The sequence below is a fragment of the Solanum stenotomum genome, chromosome 7 (assembly GCF_019186545.1).
Source record: "Solanum stenotomum isolate F172 chromosome 7, ASM1918654v1, whole genome shotgun sequence".
NCBI lineage: Eukaryota > Viridiplantae > Streptophyta > Magnoliopsida > Solanales > Solanaceae > Solanum > Solanum stenotomum.
Genome location: NC_064288.1, coordinates 41,416,056 through 41,438,744, shown reverse-complemented (window position 1 = coordinate 41,438,744; position 22,689 = coordinate 41,416,056). Strand labels below are relative to the sequence as shown.

Sequence of the window (22,689 nt, the reverse complement as noted above, 5' to 3'; positions counted from 1 at the left end):
GTTTCCTAGTAGTACTCTCTTGGGATAGAAGCTCTTCCGTTAGTAGAGGTCAAGTTTTCTAGTAGCAATCCCCTTATCCTATAAACTATGTGCCCTCATAGGTCTGTAGCTAGTGGATCCACCTAAGCTAAGTGTATGGTTCTACCTTAGGCAAGTAGGACACCCCTTTTCGGTGTGGGTAGACACTAAATTCCATGGTAAGCTCACATGGTCTAATGTCAGTTAAGGTTTATTCCCCACAATATGAACAAAATATGAAGTATGAACTATGGTTACTCAAGAGGCTTTTATGTGAGGTGATGAACATGAATGGTGGCCTAATGATTTTACTTAGTATGGGTGAGATTTATGGGGTCTTATCCATGCATTGTACAAGTATACTTTGAGGGTAATTATGAAAGGTTTTTATTATGATTATGACGATCCATGTATGAATTATGTTTATGACTTATGTTTTTCCAATGTATTCATGATATGTTTTAAACTTGGTAAATTGCATGCTTTCAACTAAAATGTCCCTATTAGCATGTTTTCAAGGTTTTATGCATGGCTATCATACTTAGTGCATTTTTGAACTAACCCATGCTTTTCCTACATTTTCCCCAAGTGTAGGGTCTGGTTCTCAAGGCGATCATCATTGTGGCTAAGCTTGGACTTTGATCTTTCTCCTAGCTTGTGGTGAGTCCTCAAAGATTCGAGGATGGATGTTACTTCATTTGTAGTTTTATTTCTTGTCCTTACTTCCGGACTATGTTGTATAGGCTGTGTCCCTTTCATTTCAACTGTTGTAATAGATGGCTATATTGAGACTTAGAGTCTAGACTTTCGCTTTTGCTTTTATAAAGAAAATTTTAGACTTGAAATGCATTTTTATTTGTATTGTTCTATTACTTATGTTATGATATGCTAAGTGGCTTTTATGGAGTCCTTCGGGGTTTTATACGCCATGTTACTTCTAGGGGGTACCCCTGGGTCGTGACAAACTTGGTAATCAGAGCACAAGGTTTAGAATGATTCTAGGATCATGTCATGTCTCATAAGCCACATCTAGTAGTCTTGTTCATGAGTGTGAATCACACCATAATTATGGATGAGAGGCTACAAGATGCTTAGGAAATTCCACTTCTTTCATTACTCTTAAGTCGTGCGATAGAGTTTAACTCTATAAGGTCTTTCTTCTAATCCTTGACCTATGGTCTACATGATATAACTGCTAGAAGGGCTTTTGCAATAAGGGTTGAGGAAGACAATGTGAATGAAGAAGCTCCTCCTCAAGTTCCTCAAGCTCAGATTGATCCTTCGACTATGTCGAATATGGAGGTTAGGTCGGCTTTCGAAATGTTAGCCCAATCCATGACGACCCAAGCCAATAGAGAGTTCATTGCTCTTATGAACCTTAATGTGAATTCGGCGGCATCGAGAGTGAGGGATTTTGCAAGAATGAACCTCCATGAATTTCATGTCTCCAAAGTGGAGGAGGACCCTCAAGATTTGTAGATGAGGTTTATAAGGTACTTACTATTATGGGGGTGACTTCGGTAGAGAAGGTGGAGTTAGCTGCTTATCAATTGAAAGGTGTTGCTCAAATGTGGTGTAACAAATGGAAAGATGGTAGGCCGATAAGAACGGGTCCCAGGGAAACGTTTAAGTTGGCATTTCTTGATAGGTTCTTTCCCCTTGAGTTGAGGGAAGTTAAGATGCAAGAGTTCATTAACCTTCGTCAAGGAGGTATGAGTGTGAAGAAATATGCCCTAAAGTTCACCCAACTATCCAAGTATGCTCCAACTCTAGTAGCAGATTCAAGGGCTAAGATGAATAAATTTGTGATGGGAGTGTCCGACTTGGTTGAAAAAGAATGTTGTACGATAATGCTCATTGGTGATATGAATATCTCACGCCTTATGGTACATGCCTAACAAATTTAGGAGTCAAAGCTTAAAGGAAATAATAGGGAGGTGAAAAGAGCTAGGACATGTGACAGAAACTTCTCCTATGCTCGGTCGGATGGACAAGTCCGGCCAAGGTTTAGGCAAAAGTTTTCCAACCAAGGTTCTTCTAGTTCTCCTCTAAGGGTCAACAAGGATCAAGTGTCCAACCCTAAACCTCAAGGATGTAATGGTAGCGGTTCTTATGTGACTAGATCTATTTGTTCCAAATATGGAAGGAAGCATGATGGTAAGTGCCTAGTTGTCACAGATGGTTGCTTTAGTTGTGGAAAGAGTGGTCACAAGATGAGAGATTGTCCTATGTCTACGGCTAAAGGAAGGGAGGGCAAGCAAGCTCCTTCTAGCGGTTCAAACTCCGATGCTCCCAAGAAGAACCGTTTCTATGCTCTCCAAAATCAAGGTGATCGTGAGAGTTCTCCAAACATGGCGACCGGTATGTTAAAAAGTTTGTCATATAGATGTGTATTATTTATTAGACGCCGGTGCTACTTTATCCTTTGTGACGCCATATGTGGCAATGAGATTTGATATGCTCCCCGATGTATAGTTAAAACCTTTTTCTGTCTCTACTCTTATTGGTGACTCTGTGGTGTCTAAGAGGGTTTATAGAGGATGCCCCATTTCCCTATCCCATAGAGTGACTCCTGTTGATTTGGTAGAGTTGGACATGCTAGATTTTCATGTGATACTTGGGATGGATTGGCTGCATTCATATTATGCGTCGATTGATTGTAGAACTCGGGTAGTTAAGTTTCAGTTCCCGAGTGAGCATGTTCTTGAGTGGAAGGGGGAAATTTTATACCTAAGGGATAGTTTGTCTCATGTTTGAAGGCTAGAAAGATGATCTCCAAGGGTTGTGTTTACCATATTGTTAGGGTGAAGGATGTAGATTCTGAGACCCCTACTCTCGAGTCGGTCCTTGTTGTAAATGAATTCCCGAAAGTTTTTCCGGTAGATCTACCCGGTATTCCTCACGAGCGAGAGATAGATTTTGGTATTGACCTTATTCCGGATACGCAACCTAACTCAATTCCTCCTTATAGACTGGCTCCGACTGAGCTAAAAGAGTTGAAGGAACAATTAAAAGACTTGTTGGATAAGGGGTTTATTAGTCCAAGCATTTCACCATGGGGTGCTCCGGTGCTATTTGTTAGAAAGAAAAGTGGGTCTCTTCGAATGTGCATCGACTATCATCAGTTGAACAAAGTGACCATTAAGAACAAGTATCCTCTCCCAAGGATTGATGACTTGTTTGATCAATTGCAAGGGACTAATTATTTCTCTAAGGTCAATGTTCGTTCGGGTTATCACCAATTAAGGGTGAGAGAGGAAGACATTCCAAAGACGTCTTTTAGGACCCGATATGGCCACTATGAGTTCTTGGTTATGTCATTTGGATTGACTAATGCTCCGACGACGTTCATGGACTTAATGAATAGACAATACCTTGATATGTTTGTGATTGTGTTTATTGATGGCATTTTGATCTACTCAAGGAGTGAGAATGAGCATGTCGACCATTTGAGAATTGTGTTGCAAGTTCTTAAGGACCACCAACTTTTCACAAAGTTTAGCAAGTGTGAATTTTGGTTAAGTTCCGTGGCTTTCCTCGGTCATATTGTATCAAATAGGGGTATTGAGGTTGATCCTAAGAAGACGGATGCGGTCAAGAGTTGGCCAAGACCTCTAACTTCTTCGGACATTAGAAATTTTTTGGGTTTGGCAAGTTATTAAGAAAGATTTGTTGAGGGTTTTTCTTCCATTGCCTCTCCAATGACGGCTTTAACTCAAAACAAGGCTAAGTTCGTGCGGTCGGAAGCTTGTGAGAAAAGTTTCCAAGAGTTGAAGGATAGACTTACTTTCTCCCTGATGTTGACACTACCGGAAGGTACCGATGGTTTTGTGGTGTATTGTGATGCCTCTAGAGTTGGGTTGGGATGTGTTCTTATGCAAAATGGTAAGGTGATTGCCTATGCCTCAAGGCAACTTAAAGTCCATGAGAAGAATTATCCTACCCATGACCTTGAGTTAGCGATAGTTGTTTTTGCCTTAAAGATTTGTAGGCATTACCTATATGGGGTCCATGATATGTTTACGGATCACAAGAGCCTACAATATGTGTTTAGTCAAAAGGACTTGAATCTTCGCCAAAGAAGGTGTCTTGAAATATTGAAGGATTATGACATAAGTGTTCTTTATCATCCCGGCAAGACCAATGTAGTAGCAGGTGCTCTTAGTAGGTTGTCTATGGAGAGTGTTGCTCATATAGATGATGACAAGAAAGAGTTGGCTAATGATTTTCATAGGTTAGCCCAGTTAGGTGTTCAATTAGTGGATTCCACCAAGGGTGGTGTCATGGTTCACAATGGGTCCGAATCATCTTTCGTATCGGATGCGAAGTCTAAGCAAGGCCTTGATCCTATTTTGGTTGAATTGAAAGAGACGGTGCTTAAGATATCTATTGAGGCGTTCTCCCAAGGGGGAGATGGTGTGCTTAGATACCAAGGCCGTTTATGTGTTCCGGATGTGGATGACTTGTGAGAGAAAATCTTATCGGAAGCTCATAGTTCTCGGTATACTATTCACCCGGGAGCCACCAAGATGTACCATGACTTACGGGAAGTCCATTGGTGGAATGGGATGAAGAAGGATATCGCCGAGTTTGTGGCTAAGTGTCCTAATTGTCAACAAGTTAAGGTTGAACATTAAAGACCGGCAGGCTTGTCCCAAAATATAGATATTTCTACTTGGAACTGGGAAGAGATAAATATGGACTTTATTGTTGGTTTACCCCGTACCTGGAGACAACATGACTCTATTTGGGTTATCGTATATCGGATGACGAAATCGGCTCATTTTATTCCCGCCAAGGTTTCCTATTCGGTGGAGGACTATGCCAAGTTGTATACAAGAGAAATGGTGAAGTTGCATGGAATGCCTTTATCCATTATTTCCGATTGTGGCCCTCAATTTACTTCTCACTTTTGGAGATCATTTCAAAAGGGTCTTGGCACCAAGGTTAAGATTAGTTCAGCTTTTCATCCCCAAACCGATGGGCAAGCGGAGCACACCATCCAAAATTTGGAAGATATGTTAAAGGTTTGTGTGATTGACTTTAAGGTTAATTGGGATGACCATTTTCTATTGGTAGAGTTTGCCTACAACAATAGCTATCACTCAAGTATTGGTATGGCTCCCTTTGAGGCTTTCTATGGTAGTAGGTGTCGATTTCTTATAGGTTGGTTTGAGGTGGGAGAAATGGCTTTGATGGGTCCAGAATCTGTTTTAGAGGCCATTAAGAAAGTCCAACTCATTAGAGATAGATTGAAAATGGCCCAAAGTCGGCAAAAGTCTTATGCCGATGTGAGAAGAAGGGATCTAGAATTTGAGGTTAATGATTGGATCTACTTGAAAATTTCACCCATGAAGGGTGTGATGAGATTTGGCAAGAAAGGGAAACTTAGTCCCCGGTATGTAGGCCCATACCAAATTTTGAGGCGTAATGATAAAGTTGCCTATGAGTTAGATTTGCCAAGTGAGTTGGCTTCGGTTCATTCGTTTTTTCATGTCTCCATGCTCAAGAAATGTGTTAGAGATTCGGCATCCATTATCCCCTTAGAAGGGTTAGGTGTTGATGAAAGCCTCTCATATGAGGAAGTTCCAGTAGAGATTCTAGACCGGCAAGTTAAGAGATTGAGAAACAAGGAAGTAGCTTCCGTGAAGGTTTTTGTGGAGGAATCATCTAGTTGAGGGTGCTACATGGGAGGACAAGGCCGATATGAACTCCCAATAGCCTCATCTTTTTCCTTCTACTCCTATTCTAGCTTGAGGTAAGTAGTCCTCTTGAGTTTTTCCTTGTTATGGGATTCATGTGTTATATGTGTTTTCCATGATCTCCTTATGTTATGCATGTTCATGAGAAAATTTATGTTTTAGTGAGAAAATGAGCTTATATGATTGATGTTCCTCATGTTGTTGTGCATTGAGTAAAAGTTGTCCTCCTTTGAGTTGTGCATTTTTTTGATGTTGCATGCATGATGGGCTGCTAGTCTTGACTCTTTACTTCCGTAAGGTGTCTAAATCGTCATTCGAGGACGAATGTTCCCAAGGGGGAGATATTGTAACACTCCGAAAACTAGTAGGCTAAACTAGAGCTTGACGTGAGGGTTATAGTCGTGAATTTAACTTTCCGTACTTAGAATGAAGGATTTCAGGTTAGAACATCAAGGTACGACTCCCCAAGGACCAACCAAGGGTCCTTGAGGAGGACCAAGAGAAACTGCCCAAACCCTTTGACCTACGGCAAGACCCACTCCTCGTGGGTGGGTCCACGTCTAGTGGTTAGGTCTCATGGGTCAACGGCCAAAATTGGGAGTTGTAGACCCCAACCCACGCTTCACCAGCACGGGCCATGGGTCCAACCACGATCCATCAGTGAGGGGTCGTGGGTGAGGCCTGAGATTGCCTTTTGGCAGTTAAGTTTAGGGCCACTTTGGGGTTTTTTTATTTTAACTAATATTAAGTGATGTCGTTTTAGCTTATTTTTAAACACCTATATAAGGTTTTTAGACCATTAAACTAAGTCATCAAAAATCATTTTTCTAAAATCCCAAAAGAATTCATTCTCTCCAAAAATTCTCTCTCTAGAACTCAAGGAAGAAGAAGATTGAAGTTGGAGCATAGGGTTTCAAAGAGCAAGGTTTTTCTTCTCAATTTCGTGGGGATTCATAGCTAAGTATGGCAGCTCTTCATCCATGGAGTCCCTTCTAACTTCAATATCAAAACTAGTAACTACCCCAAAAGTTAGGGTTTGACTTCAAACTCATGTATTCCTTTCAAATTCATTTATAATGATTGAATTATGGTAAATTATGTATAAATTGATGATTTCTTATGGTTTTATGATGAAATCTCCAAGAATTCATGAAATTCCCTATTTTTTCCAATTATGACCTCAAAGGATGGGTATTGATTGATGTAAGGGTGGGTATTGATTGATCCCAAGAATTCATGAAATCCATGAATTATTCTAGAAATTCACTTGGATTAATCAAGACACGAATCTCAGTTTTATTCCCACCGAAAAATAGCGAGTAAATTTTTTATAGTCACTCTCAAAAATTCCAAAGAAATCCTCACATGATGCTAGTCTTTATTTTACTTTCGGGGTCAAGAGACAGAGTATAGATAATGCTTTTAGTTCAATATAATTTGTGGGTGTGTTTAGTTTTCAGTCTTTTCGTCAATACCAAAAGACTTCGTCAACCCCCAATTTCCTCTCTTTCTATTTCTGCTCTAACCTTAATTTACAAAGAGAAGTTAGTTAAAAGGGAGATTTTGATGATTTGTAAGGGTGGTTGCTGCTATTTTCTAGTTAGTTTTTTTTTTGTTATTATTGTGAGTGTAATTTATTTGGAGGGAAGTTTTAAAAAATTATTTTGTTGCTTCAATGGAGTCTGATGGTGGTGGAAATGGAGAAGCTGATGTTCCCATGGATATTGCTTGAATGGAGTCTGATGCTGTTGGAGTAAATAAGGATGTATTCGTTGGGAATTTTTTTGATGGGGTTAGACTTTGGATAGGCTAACGAATAAAAGACCAAGTGAAGCGCGTCAAAAAATGGGGATGGGTTTTTTAAGATGCTATGCAGCCATGTGGCATTCCATCCAAAATAAGGGTATATATGTTCAGTAGTATAATGGTAAGGGAATATACGACCCCATAGTATAACGAAGGGTATATTTAAACCATATTTGAAAGTATAGGGGGTACATTTAACCCTTTTCCAAAAAAATAATCTCCCATATATACTCTTTTAAGTATGTGATATGATATGAGGGAATTTATTTTTTAAATTAGAGTTACGCTTATTTTAAAATAAAAATAAAATAATTATATATTCTAAAGTTTTTTTATTTACAAAAAAAAACACTTAACACATAAAAAAGCTTTTTATTTTTATATAAAAAAGGTAGGAAAACAACTTTAAAGTTCATCAATGAGGGGGAAAATGGGAGAAAATGCTCTCACAAGAGGTATTTTTGTCCTCTCACTTTTTTTTTTTAAAAAAAAATCAGTCTCAACGTATCACATATTCATCTTTTTGGTCCACTTTTATTCTTAAAACTAATAGATTTTTTTAAAAAATTATTATTATAATTTGGTCATTTTACATAAATAATATAATATATTACATTAATTACGAATAATAGTATATGATCTACTCTTAAAGGAACTAGCATTTGTTGTGTTACAATTAAATAGCAAAACACCATTCCTCTTTTATTTCTCTCTCTGTTTTATTAATTCTCCAATTTGTTCCCTCCCAGGATTTCTCAATCACTTTCTATTTGATTTCGTGATATAGATGTGAGGTAAAAAATTAGATTTCATTTTAATTTTTGTTTTACAATTAAATTTAAAAAGGATAAATTCATCGTAATTTACTCAGTTTCAAGCTATTGAACTAGTCGAATTGATACTATGAGATCATTAATGTGCTTCCGATTTCATTCTTGTAGATTCTTCCATGTTTGAGTCAACTTGATTCATTCAGTCGATAAAAAACTCAATTTCATTTTGATTTTTGTTTTAAAATTTAATTTGAAAAAGATAAATTCATCGTAATTTACTCAATTTCAAGCTATTTAAGTGGTCAAAATTGATACTATGAGATCATTAATAATATGCTTATGATTTCATTCAAATAAATTCTCTTCTGTTTGAATTCAATTTGATTCATTAGTGAGGTAAAAAACTTGATTTCATTTTTGTTTTTGTTTTAAAATTGAATTTGAAAAGGATAAATTCATCATAATTTACTCAATTTCAAGCTATTGAACTGGTCAAATTGATACTATGTGATCATTAATGTGCTTTGAGTTTTATTCGAGTGATTTCATCACTGTTTAAAGTCAATTTTATTCATTCCTTTTCTCCCAGTTTTATTATATTAGTTTGTATAATTCAATTGAAATACTGTGACAATTCAGTTTCTCCCCTAAATTCAGATTATTGTATGAGTTTGTAGGTATAGTCAATAATAAAATGGTCATAATACTTGTTATGCTTTACCACAATGGGAGATAGGATAGTAGCAATCGGTACATTAATTACAATGCAGATGCAATAGTTATAAATTTTGAACAAAGTTTGTGGTCCAAGATCATGAATCACACATGATTTCGTGTTTATGTGCATTTGATTCGAAATAACAATAACCAATCAAAGGCTACATTTTCAGCTTTTCACCTCGACAAAAAAATACCGTATAATTTTGAAACTTAACAAAGAGGAAGCGGAAAAAAAGAGGATATGCATGTAACTATCAGAATATATTATAATTATCTTATGATATTGAAAATATCTGAGTATGAAATTATCTAAAAAAAAAAAGTTATACTAATTGTAGGTATAGGAAACATATGAATACTTCCATATAGTGATTGATGGGATTACACACTTCACAGTTAACCATACCAACATGCTTTAATTAACAGTTGTCCATAAAAAGCATCTTGGGTATAAAGAGTACTGCAGTCCATACTATACAAAGACAAACTTATTGAAAAAATACCAATTTTAATAGAAAAATCTTTCTGATTCAAGCAATTGGAATATACCACTTCATGTGTCTGCTCAGATGGTGTTGCCTGCAATTGAAAAAAAAAAAACAGCTAAAAAACTAAGAAAAATAACAAAAAGCACAAATGATCTATTTTTTTTGCTATAATTGTGGACAAACCTATCACAATAAACAAATTGTAGAAATATTCAAAATAAAAGATGAGGCATAATTTTTCACATTACTTAGCTAGACATTAGTCATTTTATTAAGAGTAACCTTTTCAGAAGATTGTTAAATTTTCAACATTCTGTTGGATATAAATTTATTTCTGGATATGTTTTTTGTTGTTGAGTAAAATACATTAAAAACTTTGATAAGTCATAGATTTATGTATATTGATTGAATAAATTGAAATTTTTGACAATTTGTATGCACGTTGTTTGAATATCTTTGTAATATAAATGGTGCTCAGAGTGTCTTAAAAAAAAGGCTCAAATGAGTGAAAATTGTATTATAGATAGTTTGTATTAAAAATGTATCAAATTTGATATATGTAAAAAAATTGTGCATAGGATTTAGGTCTTATAGATATTTTGTATTAAAAAATGTATTAAATCAGTTGTGTTAAAAAAGTTTGTGCATAGAATTTGAATATTTTGTATTCTATGGTAAGACAGAATTATTGACAGTTTGTATTTTGTGTTAAGGCTCAAATGAGTGAAAATTTTATTATAGATAGTTTGTATTAAAAATGTATCAAATTTGATATATGTAAAAAAATTTGTGCATAGGATTGTCTTATAGATATTTTGTATTAAAAAATGTATTAAATCAGTTGTGTTAAAAAAGTTTGTGCATAAAATTTGGGTGTTATAGATAGTTTGTATTCTGTATTAAGACAAATGAATAAAAGTTATATTATAGATACTTTGTATCAAGAAAAAATTAAATCAGGTACGTATTAAAAAGGTGCATGGAATCTGAATATTATAGACACAATTTATATTGAGTTAAGGCACAAATGTGTTTAATCTGTGTTATAGATATATCATTTGTATTAGAAAAAATATTAAATCGATTATATATAAAAAAAGGTTTTTGAATAGGACTTGGGTATTATATATACTCTGTATTAAAAACGTATTAAACAAAAAAAGTAATTTGAAATTCAAAAAATCAATTGAACTTTAAGGGAAAAATCATTTTAAAAAACTTAATTTTTAAAAGAAATTAAGAAAATTTAGAGTTAATTTCAAAAGATTTAAACAAGAAAATCATTTGAAATTACAAAAAAGGGTACGGGGCTCACATTTCCGTTTCAAGAAAATTTTTAGGACACTTAAAACGTTCTCTAACATGCGATTATCCAACGACTTAAAATATTTGGTTAATTTTCAAAGAAAATATTGACATGTAAAATATATTTAAGGAAGTAATTTATTTTCACACTCGAAACAATTTTGAAAAGAGCACATATTGTCCAAAAATGACTACATAAAAAAACTTTTGAATTCCTTAGAAGGATTGACAATTTGAAAACAATTTTTTATAAGTAAGAAATTCAACCATAATTTAATTGGATAAATGTACAAAATTAAGATTTTTTTAAAAAAAATATTGTTATAAATAAACTAATCTCTAGGATAATTCATCTTTTGAAGAATTTGAACTAAGTTAAAATCAAATTAGTATCAAATAAAATAAATAAGATTTAAATAGGAAAAATACACCATATACACATTTAAGAGATAATATTATGAATTTTAAACCTACTCTTAAAAAATTCTTACTTATAACAATTTAATCACGGGTTATAACATATCAATTAAATTTAACTTTATTTAAAAATCAATTAAAATTTACTTTATTAAATGATTAATCTTTTTATATTTTTGTATTATTAATTATTTAATTATATTGATTGCAGTTCCTTTTATATAATTAATAGGTGAGAGAAATAATATTAATGAGAGAGAATCAATTTGTAATTATCTATTACACCCTTAAAGGGATTTTTTAACTTATTCAAATAACTTTTATTTATTAATGACTATTGGGGCCTTCAATTTTTTAAAAATAAATAAATTTATCACCGTATATTTTAACATGTAATTTTCTCTCTCTTTAATCTATTTTTTTGCTTTTCTTGATGTTTTTTTAATTTTAAATTTCGATATTATTTTTTTTTAATCTGATATTTTTAGCATTAGGAATTCTATATTTTGAAAATTTTGATTTCATTTTTTATTTTAATTAATCTAAAACTTGATTTCTTGAGAAAAAAAACTTGTTTTACTTAAGTTTTGAACTTGTTTTTGGTGTGTTTTTCTATATCTAAAATACTGTTTTGTTGGTGAAATAAATATATTTAATTCTGAAATTTGTTGATATATATAGATAATATGAGATCATAAAATCTTTAATAGGGATTTCTTAAGTTTTAGCTTAACTATGATAAAAAAAATCACACTTGAATACGGAATATAAATTGAAGAGAGAGGAAAATATAGAACTTGTATTAATTATTGCAGTTTAGACTTTTAATTACATGTTTTGATTTTTGGGTGATGTAAATTTCTTTTGCTACAATTTCTGATAACAATATATAATATGTATTGTTTTACAACCATATTTATTCTTTCCGGATTTATACCCGTTGAATACTAATTTTATACATTTTTATTTTTGTCTTTGTACTAAAATTTCAAGTTGGATACCAAGTGTATATAAATTGGATAAAACATTAACTTGTTTTAGATTGTCTAATTTGGTTGAAATATCAGTTACATTTTGTTTTTTTCATTTTCATGTGGGATATCTGTTGGATACCAATTGAATACAACATTAACTTGTTTAGGTTGTCTAATTTGATTGAAATCTCAACCACATGTTGATTTTTCAATTTTTCAATGGGATATCAATTCAATACTAAATTTATACAAATTGGATACAATATTAACTAGTTTTACGTTGGCTATTTCAGTTGAAATCTCAATTACATGTTGTTGTTTTTCAATTTTACCACTGGGACGTCAGTTGGATACCAAATGTATACCAATTTCATACTAAGATTTGACTTAATTTTTTCAGTCAATATCAATCGCATACAAACATTACCTATTTTTTTAGTATACATTTGAAAAACACTGAATACACAAATGATTAACTAGCACACATAATAAATATTCTGAAATTATAATTCATTAACTTAAAAGACAAAATAAATCAAAACATGAGTTTGCCACAATAAAACAACCAAATCAAAATAAAAATAAATTATGTCTTTTTTTCAGAAGGGTAATTTGAACATGTCTTCTTATTGTGTTCCTCCTGACGACATGTACAGCACGTAATCTTAGACCTCTTGAATTTCGCATCAGCAAACCATTTACAAGTTGTGGTCTCCCTACAGTTCTTTTTTAACCAGGCGACAATAATTTCTGCGCCAACACTTTTTGAATTGCATATTTTTTTATTTCATCATAAATTATTGTGTCAATATTATATCATACAAAAGTACAAATAACTTTTATACATATGTTATATTAATATACAAATTTCATACCATTTTTATGCTTACAAAATTCATACAAAAGTAAAAATACATATGTTATTTTAAACAATTTCATATGTTATTACAGAATACAAAAGTAAAAATACATATGTTATATCAGTATACAAATTTCATACAATTCCTATTCACACATTTCTTACCTATTTCATGCCAAAAGTTATCAATTATTCATACCAAGATCATGCCACTAGAATACCAAAATAATTTCAACTTAGAAATATTAGTTGTCATTTCTTTAATAAACAGTATACCAAATTCATTACATTATTATTCTCAAAATTCATTACAATATAATGCCAAAAAAAAAATCCAATCAAACCAAAAATCGTACCAAAACATTATCGATTGTCATACATGCTTGGTAGTATAAGTATACTAATTTCAAAGAAAAATTATCTACTTTTTTAACCAAAAACATACCCAAAAGAAAATACGTTAGACAAATAATGAACAAATTCAATGTTCATACTAAATATAACATTATACATTTTAAAAAAAACGCCATAATTCAAATTATTATACACAACAAAAAATCTGAAATCAGTATACAAATTTCATATAATTATTATGCACATTTTTCATACCTATTTCAATGCATAAGTCGTCACTTTTCACAGCAGAATCATGCCACTATAATACCAAAATAATATCACTTTTAACAATTAATTGTCATTTATTAGACAAATAGTATACGAAATTCATTCAAATGTAATTCTAAAATCGTACCAACATGGTATAACCAATATTCCAAATTCAAATAAATTTTATGTAATTTTTTAACCAGAAACATACAAAAAAAAAAAGAATGTTCAAACAAAAATCTATACCAATTTCAAACAAATTTTATGTAATTTCAAAAGTGAATATTCATACCAAAAACACCATAATTAAAACTATTATTCACAAACAAAATCTGAATTATTTTTTTTCCAGAATCACTGCTCATAATTTTTTTGAACGTTTGGTTTGTATTACAATACAAATAAAAAATCGTAAAGAACACTAATCTGAAAGATCCCATCTATCGCCATGTTTTATTAATACTAATAAGAAGCCGTTCAGAAAATAAAGATTATTGAATAAAAACGAATATGAATTAGATGAGAGTGACAAGATTTCTGGAAAAATATCGAAGAGAGAGAAACGTGGAAGAAAATGGATGAAATCAGAATTTTTAATTATTTTTAACAAATTAGAGTGAAATAAGGAAACTAAATATTCTTAATTAGTTTGAATTTCTTTAATTTATGCTAATTAGTAATTATCTTCAATCAATTTAAATTTAATTAATACACTTATTTCCGTTTTTTTACCCTTTTTTTTTTTTCAAAAATGAGTTATTTTATTTTTTTATCTTTTTATTTTTTTCAAAACAAATTTTTACAATTATTTTAAAAAAACTTTTTTTTTTTTAAGAAACTGTTACAACCTGAAATTTTTTATTGTTACAACTTGAAAATTTTAATTCTACTACTATAACTTGAAAATATTAGTCTAATATATGTCATATATGAAATTTTCACATTTAAATATAGTAAATACAATAAAAAAAAATAAAATTTGGGCCCAAGTCTGATTTATATCCGCATTGGCCAGTACTTGGGCCTAATTATGATGATTTTGGCCCAATTGTTTTTGTCCTAAATTCGGAGGTGAACTCTGCTGAACTAAAATAGGCTTCGGCCCATTTTCCTTTCTCTTGAGCATGCTATTTAATCGTTTTGACTGCTGCTGCTAAAATTTTAGGGTTTTGGCCCATTTCTCCATTGTATACAATATATACATTTTGATGTATAATGTTATAATCCATGTATTTTAGCTTTTCGTTCGCCCTGCATATTAACTTCCTTTGGACTTGTTCACGGCTTCCAATTTTATGACGAGGGAGACTCGAAGAAAGGTATAGCTGGATCTTCATGGCTCAATCGAGATGTAGAAAGAGATGAGATAAGAGTCCATTGGACTCAACATCAAGGAGTCCACAAAAATAGAAAGATATATAATCGGTATATGAAACTCTTTAAGAAACTTATAAAGAAAACATAAAAACTAGACTGGAAGAAAACTAACCAAATTTCAGTAGCTAGTGGCACCAGTAGATAAATAAATGTGATCATATTATGATCATGCCACGTGACTAGTTAAGTTAGAATAAAAAATGGACAAGTTGGGGAAGTCATATTTGATAACTAAAACAACAAAATCACATTTAAATAGAGACAATCAGTGACTTTAATATGTATTAAGAAACATAGAAATCTTTTGAGGAAACGAACACTTTAAAAATGAGACCAAATTCACTAGTTCAAATATGATTCAATCAATTGGAGCCTTTGCTTAAAAGTCTAACTTAAAAAATCATATTTTGGTTAAAATAAACTCATTATCGCATAAAGAAATTAGTGTCATAATGCAAGAAATTACACACACAATACTTATAAGAAGTTGTAGATACTACCCTTGACACACTTATAAGAACTTATAATCCTTTCCATAAGAAGAAATTTCAGAGTACTTAGAGAGGTTAAAAATCTGAATAGGCCAACATGCTGAGGCAACCAGAAAAGAGAAATAGACAACAACTTTGAAAGAAAACAAAAACTAAAAATAAACCAAGATCTGAAAGGAAAACAAAATCCACATTTCATATTAACTCAACTACAAATAGTAAGCAATTGTCGACCAAAATTTAGACAACATGAAGGAAAAGACTTGATTCAAACATGGCATAATAATTAATGAGACAAAAATGAGACCAGAGAACGGAGAAATGATGTTGTTGAATCCAGAAAACAAATATAAGACAGCATACTATTACCACTTTAACTGATTCTGAGCATTTGCACCTATTTAAAGATAACGACAATCAACAACAAACAACAAAGGGCCTGATGCTTAAAGGTAGAGTAAGGTATAGGCAAATCATGTTTAACAATGTTAATGTCATACCTCGAGGCTACCCCTTGATGTAACACGGGACCTAAGATCATGAGTGGCCCCAAGCTAACCCTGTGTCTGACATATATCAAGCATACTGAGAATAACTGAATAAGACATGTACTATGCGGAAGCTAAAACAATGGATAACTGAAAGTGTGGAAAACCCAACTAGTCTGAATATATAAAATATAATGAAAGTCTAGTGATGACTGAAACACCACTTAACAACTCAAGCTGCATCTATTACTATGTCTGAAAAAGCCTCTAACTGAGTTGAGTTGTTGGGACATGCCCCAGTTAACTCTAACAAAAACTGAAAACTAAAAGCAAAGACTAAAATGAAAGCATCTCTATTGTCCTAGGAATATAAAGTCTCACCACTGAAGCTGCTGAATGTGGACTGAGAATCGATCTAAACGTCATCTGAATGCTGAGGTACCTGAACCTATATCATGAACGGATGTAGCGCATAGTATGCGTCAGTACTTGGAATGTACTGAGCATGAATGATATAGATACTAAGCTGAACAAATATATATAAGTTTTAACAAAACATAACTGAGCAATGACATAAACTGAGCAAGATTGTAAATACTGAAACATAACTGAAAAGCTAAATGCAATGACCAAGTACTAATCATGAAAATAACATGTTGAACTGAATGCTGAAGTATATACTGAAAACCTGGTCAAATGCACTAAGAGTCTGACTGTGGGAGCTACTATTAACCGACATAAACCACGTGAGCTAAACGTGGAGTCCGATGTATACGCCTCATCTAGAGGACCCATTACACCTTGCCAGGGGTATAAAGGCATGACTGGCGTGATCACTAAATTTAATGCCCAACAGAGGGGACTTATAATCCTACGCGGGCACGTAGTTCTGTGACTATGAGGATACGCTGAACCCTAGTCCAACTCGGTGCTAAGTCTACTCCCAACTGAATATGTATATGACTAAAATGTAACTGAAATATTGAATAGCTAAAAATACTAACATGCTAACTGAGAATACAACATTTATATACTAAGAATGTGACATTCAAAATCTGGAGCATGGTTTTCTGTTTAACTAACCTAGCAAATATAATTCATGAACTAAGAGAATTTACACAAACTAGGGTTCTGAGTTTTATACAAGGAATTATGCAAAGTTTCCAAGAAAACATGTTATTTAGACTATGGATTCTATAGCACCTAAAATCACAATAAATTCCCTAGATTTTACAAACCCTAGGTCTAAACAAGCTATGTAGAATCAAGGGACTGACTGAATTTTAGGGACCTAGTGGATGAAAGGAAATCACTTATGAAATACCACATACCCGGTGACGAAAACTACGGAGAAATCCTTTGGATTTCGGGGGTGAACTTGAAGAAAACCTCCTGCTTGTTCTTGAGAGGGCTGATCGACTTTCCTCTTCTTTTTGCTCTAATTCGGGTGATTTTTGGAGAATAAAGGTTTTGGGTAGGTTCTGACTAGATTATTAGGTTAAGACCGAGTAAAACAACGTAGTTTAAGTGCCTAATGCATATGCAAAAGGACCAAAACAACCCTAACTTAAAACTGACGAGTGCCCTCCACTACAGGACTGACGGGCCGTCGTTTGAACTACCAACCATCATTTGGGGTCGTCATTCATGCTCTGCTTGACAAGGCATCATTAAAACAAGCATAACTTTTTACTTCGAGTTTGGATTTTAGCATACTTGGTGGCATTGGAAAGAGCATTCAATTATATTTAATTTGATAGGTCATGAGCCACCTAATTCATGTTGTGCTAAAAGATATGACCGTCTAAAGTTGACCCAACATTAACCATTTTCCTCTGAATAACTGCTGACCCTCACCTATGGTAAGACCTACGATCCATAGTCCAATCACGGACCATACTGGTCAACCGTGGGTGGGATCAGAGACCATCAAAATTTGGACCTTCAGGACGGAACCCCACATACGATCTGTGGTTCTACCTAAGTCCGTGGGTGGTTCCGTTGGTACTGGCACCAGTTTTCTGAAAACTAGGATTTTCTCTATTTTGAGATCCGAGGTGTTACATTTAAGTTGGAAGATTAGGATGATAAGTAGAATATATGCATAACTACTAACCTAAACTTTAAACAATGAAAAGAGAAACAATAGAATTTAGATTGGTTAGCTTATTAACCCATTTTTTTTGGCCTTAAATGATTTCAAATAGAAAACTTTACTTTGCTCGACATCTAAAATAACAAACAAAAACTTAAAATTTAGAATCTTTAATAACACAAGGCATCATCTTGGACGTTAAACCAATACAAAAATATGCATGTTAGGTTCGACAAGGTTTAAACAAAGGAAAAAATAAGCTCCAACACATTTCGACTTAAGTTAGACACTAGTCAATGATGATGATAAACAATTATCCATTTTCATGACTAAGATTAGAAACAAAGGAAGAAGAAGCAAACACCTCAACTTCATAGTAGACACGCGATTTAATCAATAAAGGAAGATAAGTGTAATGAGATATTGATGCTCAAACCGACATGGCTGAGGAATTTAAAAAGTTTATAAGTTCATGCAAGAGGAAGACCACGATTCTTGATATTATGAAGTAGCAGCTAATTTATCAAAAACCTCTGGATCAACACAGTTACAATGACTATCAGCTCTAACATAGAGCACAAACAAACTAGAAAGGAAAGTTTAAACTAAATAGAAAGAAAATGAGAAGCTACCTCTTTTGGCGCAACAAACCAGGACAAATAAGCTTGAGCTTCTCACAAACCTTTCACCATCGGTGGGGAATTCTGACGAACTCCAGAGAATGATGAATAAAGCAAGAAAGAAAGATTAAAACAAAACTCAAAACGTTTTCAAATTCAATGTGTAAGAGGTCCCTTTTAGCTTAGATTTTTTTCTCCCTATTTGTAACCTTATCGTTTATCCCTATTTCATATAATCTCTTCGTATGTTGTCCCACTAGAAATTGAGGGAATGACCATATGAATTGATAATTTGGCCAAATGAATAAGAATGTTAGCCAAATTGAGTTAATTTAAGGAATTTGTCTAATATTTAAATAAGACGAATTAATATTTATTAATACTCCAAGCTTCTTAACTTGACAAAATTAAATAACTATCTTAAATATAAACTAATTAACTCAAAAACATAACTATTGATTAACCTAATTAACTAAATATTTAATTAAAAAATGAAATCATATTAGACGATTTTTGAATATTCATAAAATATACTAATTATATGCATAATTTATATAAAAACATATATATTATTTAAAAGTTATAAATATGACAAGTACATAAAAATAATTCAAAAAAATATTTTTAAATTTTATAAAACTAATTATTTCAAATCGTTTTAAATGAAAGGAGCTCGATGATTGATCTACATTGTGGAGGGTCAAAACTGGGTGTCAACAACCTCATAGGAAAATAAGATGGTTCGAATTACCTTCTCATCTCCAACTTGAATGCAACTATATTACGTAGACCAAATAAATAACCCCTCTATAGAAACATATCCTACTTCTTAGGAAAAAAGTTGAGAATATATGTAGGCCTCCCTCAATGTTTTCTCCACCCCGATGGTGAAAATATAGTAACTCACTTGGAATGTATCATAAATTATCAAGTGTGCCTTCTTTGCTATGAGTTTCTTGGTGGTGGGATCAAACCCTTAACAACAACTTGTAATTGAACGTGCTATAATTTTTTTCGTGGATGAATTAGGAAGAAAGACATGCTCACTTGTGAATGGATTACAAATAGCAACATCTTTTTAATTGTTCCACATACAAACTATGCCATTGATAGAAATTATGATCAAGATTTCGAAAACATGGATCATCCAAGTATTTGAAGTGACAAGAAACACAAGTTACATCATCTTGTCCTAAATTGTGTATGACATATTTGTCCTTCAATGCTATGTAACACAGAAGAAGTTGATCTACACGACTTTTTTCCATGTGCTTCAATGAATAAGGGTTTTGATGTAAAAGAGTTAAAGAATTCCAAAACACACCTAAACCGCATAAAAGACTTGACACAAACTTGTTTCGAAATTGCAAAAACAAGCTCGTGGGGAATGTTTGAATTACCCATGGCTACACTACAATATTCTTCTTATTGGTTGTAGCAAACGACCATATTATACAGTATAATGTGAAGGCCAATTTACATACATAATGTATTATATATTCTTATTTTCGAGTTATAACACATCTTCTACTCTTACACATATTGGCCTTATTCTTCTTACAAGAAATATCTAAATACATATATAAAATATTTCTAACACGGTTTTAATATAATAACATATAAAATAATTTGAATAATTTTTGAATATTTGAAATTCATGTATAATATCTTTTTAACATCGTTTGATAAGAGAAAAAACAAATAACAATTGTAATATAATTTGAATTCAATATATTGTACATATTATAGGCATTATTCAATGTTTGTGGTGAATGTATAAATAAAACATTTTTTATTCAAATGCATTATAACTATTATATGAGAATTTCAAATATTTAAGTATTATTTAAATGGGAAAATTACACGGTTAAGCAAACTTATACTACTTAATTACTCATCATAGCTATAGTTTGCTATAATTACCACTCGCGACTAACATTATACATTAATTACGTGGGCTGACTTCGATTTGTATAATTAGCAACATTTGTATATGTATAATTCTGCAGAATATACAAATATATATGTATAATATACAATTATCTAACCGATATACATATACAATTCACCTCTCTCCCACTGTCTGCCCTCTCTCGCTCGCCTCTCTCCTCCCTCTCCCAATCTCGCTTGCCATATATACAAATGTATATGTATAATATACAATTATCTAATTGATATACATATACAATTCACCTCTCTCCCACTCTCTGCCCTCTCTCACTCGCCTCTCTCCTTCCTCTCCCAATCTCGCTCGCCTCTCTCCTCCCTCTCCCAATCTCGCTCGCCTCTCTCCTTCTTCTCCCAATCTCGCTTGCCATAGATACAAATACATATGTATAATATACAATTATCTAACCGGTATACATATACAATTCACATCTCTCCTACTCTTTGCCCTCTCTCGCTCGCCTCTCTCCTCTCTCCTCTCTCTCCCAGTCTCGCTCACCTCTCTCCTCCCTATGATATGTAGCTACGAATTGTAATTATCAAACTATAACTATGGAGAGTAATTAGACTATTTTTGAATTGGCAATATGTGAAAGTTCCTCTATTTAAATTAGTTTACAGTGTTAAAATGTATTATATTTGTTCTAAAATAACAATTATTGAATTCATAATAATGTATAATATTGAATTCGAGTTGTATTACAACTATATTTTATATTTGATTTAGTTTTAACGTAATTGTAATGCAATTTTTCAAATTTCACTTATGAACAACCCACAAAGCAGCCACAAAACTCCCTTTCCCCCCATTTTTTCAGTGTAAACAGCACTACCACCACCACCACTGTATTCTGTCCTTTTTCATCCTCCTTGTCTTCTTCGACAAATTTGTGACATAGGAGTCACCAACAAACAACATCAACAACCCATACCATTCATTGTCTCTCCGTTCGCTTCACTGAAAATGAACCATCATCAGATAGAGTTATTTTGGCCAGATCTAAACGCCAACAATTTTTCCGTCCAGATCTAAATGACACCAATGAATTTTTTTTCCTAAAAATAACACTGATTTCAAAATTAGTAACCTTTTGCTTTGAAACCCAGATTTTGGTCACAATTTATTTCAACATCACCATACCCTCCTCTTCACTTCACAATCTTTTGCTAATTCTTTTGTCAATATTGATCCTTATGAGATCCAATGGCTCTTTCACTATACTCTGCTCTTCACTTCCCATTTCCCAATCTTTCTCTTTCTCTATTTCTAGAAATTCAAATGCGACATTTTAATTGTTTTACCGGTGAGGTTGGATAATGGAGAAGGAGAGAGATGAGGGCTGTATGATGATTTTAGTTATTAGAGATAAACATATTTTATAGAATGTAATAAAAAAGTATCCCAAAAAGTATAATAATTAATTTATATAAAATTCCTAAAATTTATTATGTCGCATCTTCCTATTGAATAAAATTAAATCCACAACATATATTTTCCTACCCATCCCGACACATATCCACATCTTCATAACCCAAACTCGATTAAAATACCCATAAAAATAAATAAAAGATACGATTAATCTGTCCCTTAAATCTAATAAACTCTTTTCTTCTTCCACTACTAAAAAAACAGTGAATACCGACCTATAAATACCGACCTCCGGAGGTCGGTATTCCCTGAAATACCGACCTAAAACTGACATCCCAGCTTAGGTCGGAAAAAGCTTGGTCGCTATTCAATACCGACCTCTGGAGGTCGGTATTTACTGACCTCTCGAGGTCGGTTTTTATTTTATGTCGGAATATTCATTTTTTTAAATTCCGACCTCTGGAGGTCGGTATTTTTATTTTTGTAATGTTGAAATTCTGACCTCCGGAGGTCGGTATTTTTATTTTTGTAATGTTGAAATTCCGACCTCCGGAGGTCGGTATTTTTATTTTTGTAATTTTGAAATTCTGACCTTCGGAGGTCGGTATTTTTATTTTTGTAATGTTGAAATTCT

The 22,689-nt window shown here is 32.8% G+C and overlaps 1 protein-coding gene across 1 annotated transcript; it reads left to right on the top strand.

Annotated features, from left to right (window-relative positions):
* Window positions 1–1,523: 1,523 nt before the first annotated feature.
* Window positions 1,524–4,487, top strand: LOC125869904 (uncharacterized). Its single transcript, XM_049550303.1, has 6 exons — window positions 1,524–1,844; window positions 1,926–2,175; window positions 2,263–2,379; window positions 2,606–2,688; window positions 2,778–3,086; window positions 4,122–4,487. The coding sequence occupies exons 1-6, from the start codon at window positions 1,524–1,526 to the stop codon at window positions 4,485–4,487; spliced, it is 1,446 nt and encodes a 481-aa protein (XP_049406260.1).
* Window positions 4,488–22,689: the final 18,202 nt, after the last annotated feature.

Bases quoted from the DNA above. Each gene is read 5' to 3' on its own strand.
- LOC125869904 (XM_049550303.1), top strand. From the start codon at position 1,524: ATGGGGGTGACTTCGGTAGAGAAGGTGGAGTTAGCTGCTTATCAATTG. The intron at 1,845-1,925 runs GTTGAAAAAGAA...TAACAAATTTAG, and splicing joins TGATGGGAGTGTCCGACTTG to GAGTCAAAGCTTAAAGGAAA. The intron at 2,689-2,777 runs GTAGTTAAGTTT...TCATGTTTGAAG, and splicing joins CGATTGATTGTAGAACTCGG to GCTAGAAAGATGATCTCCAA.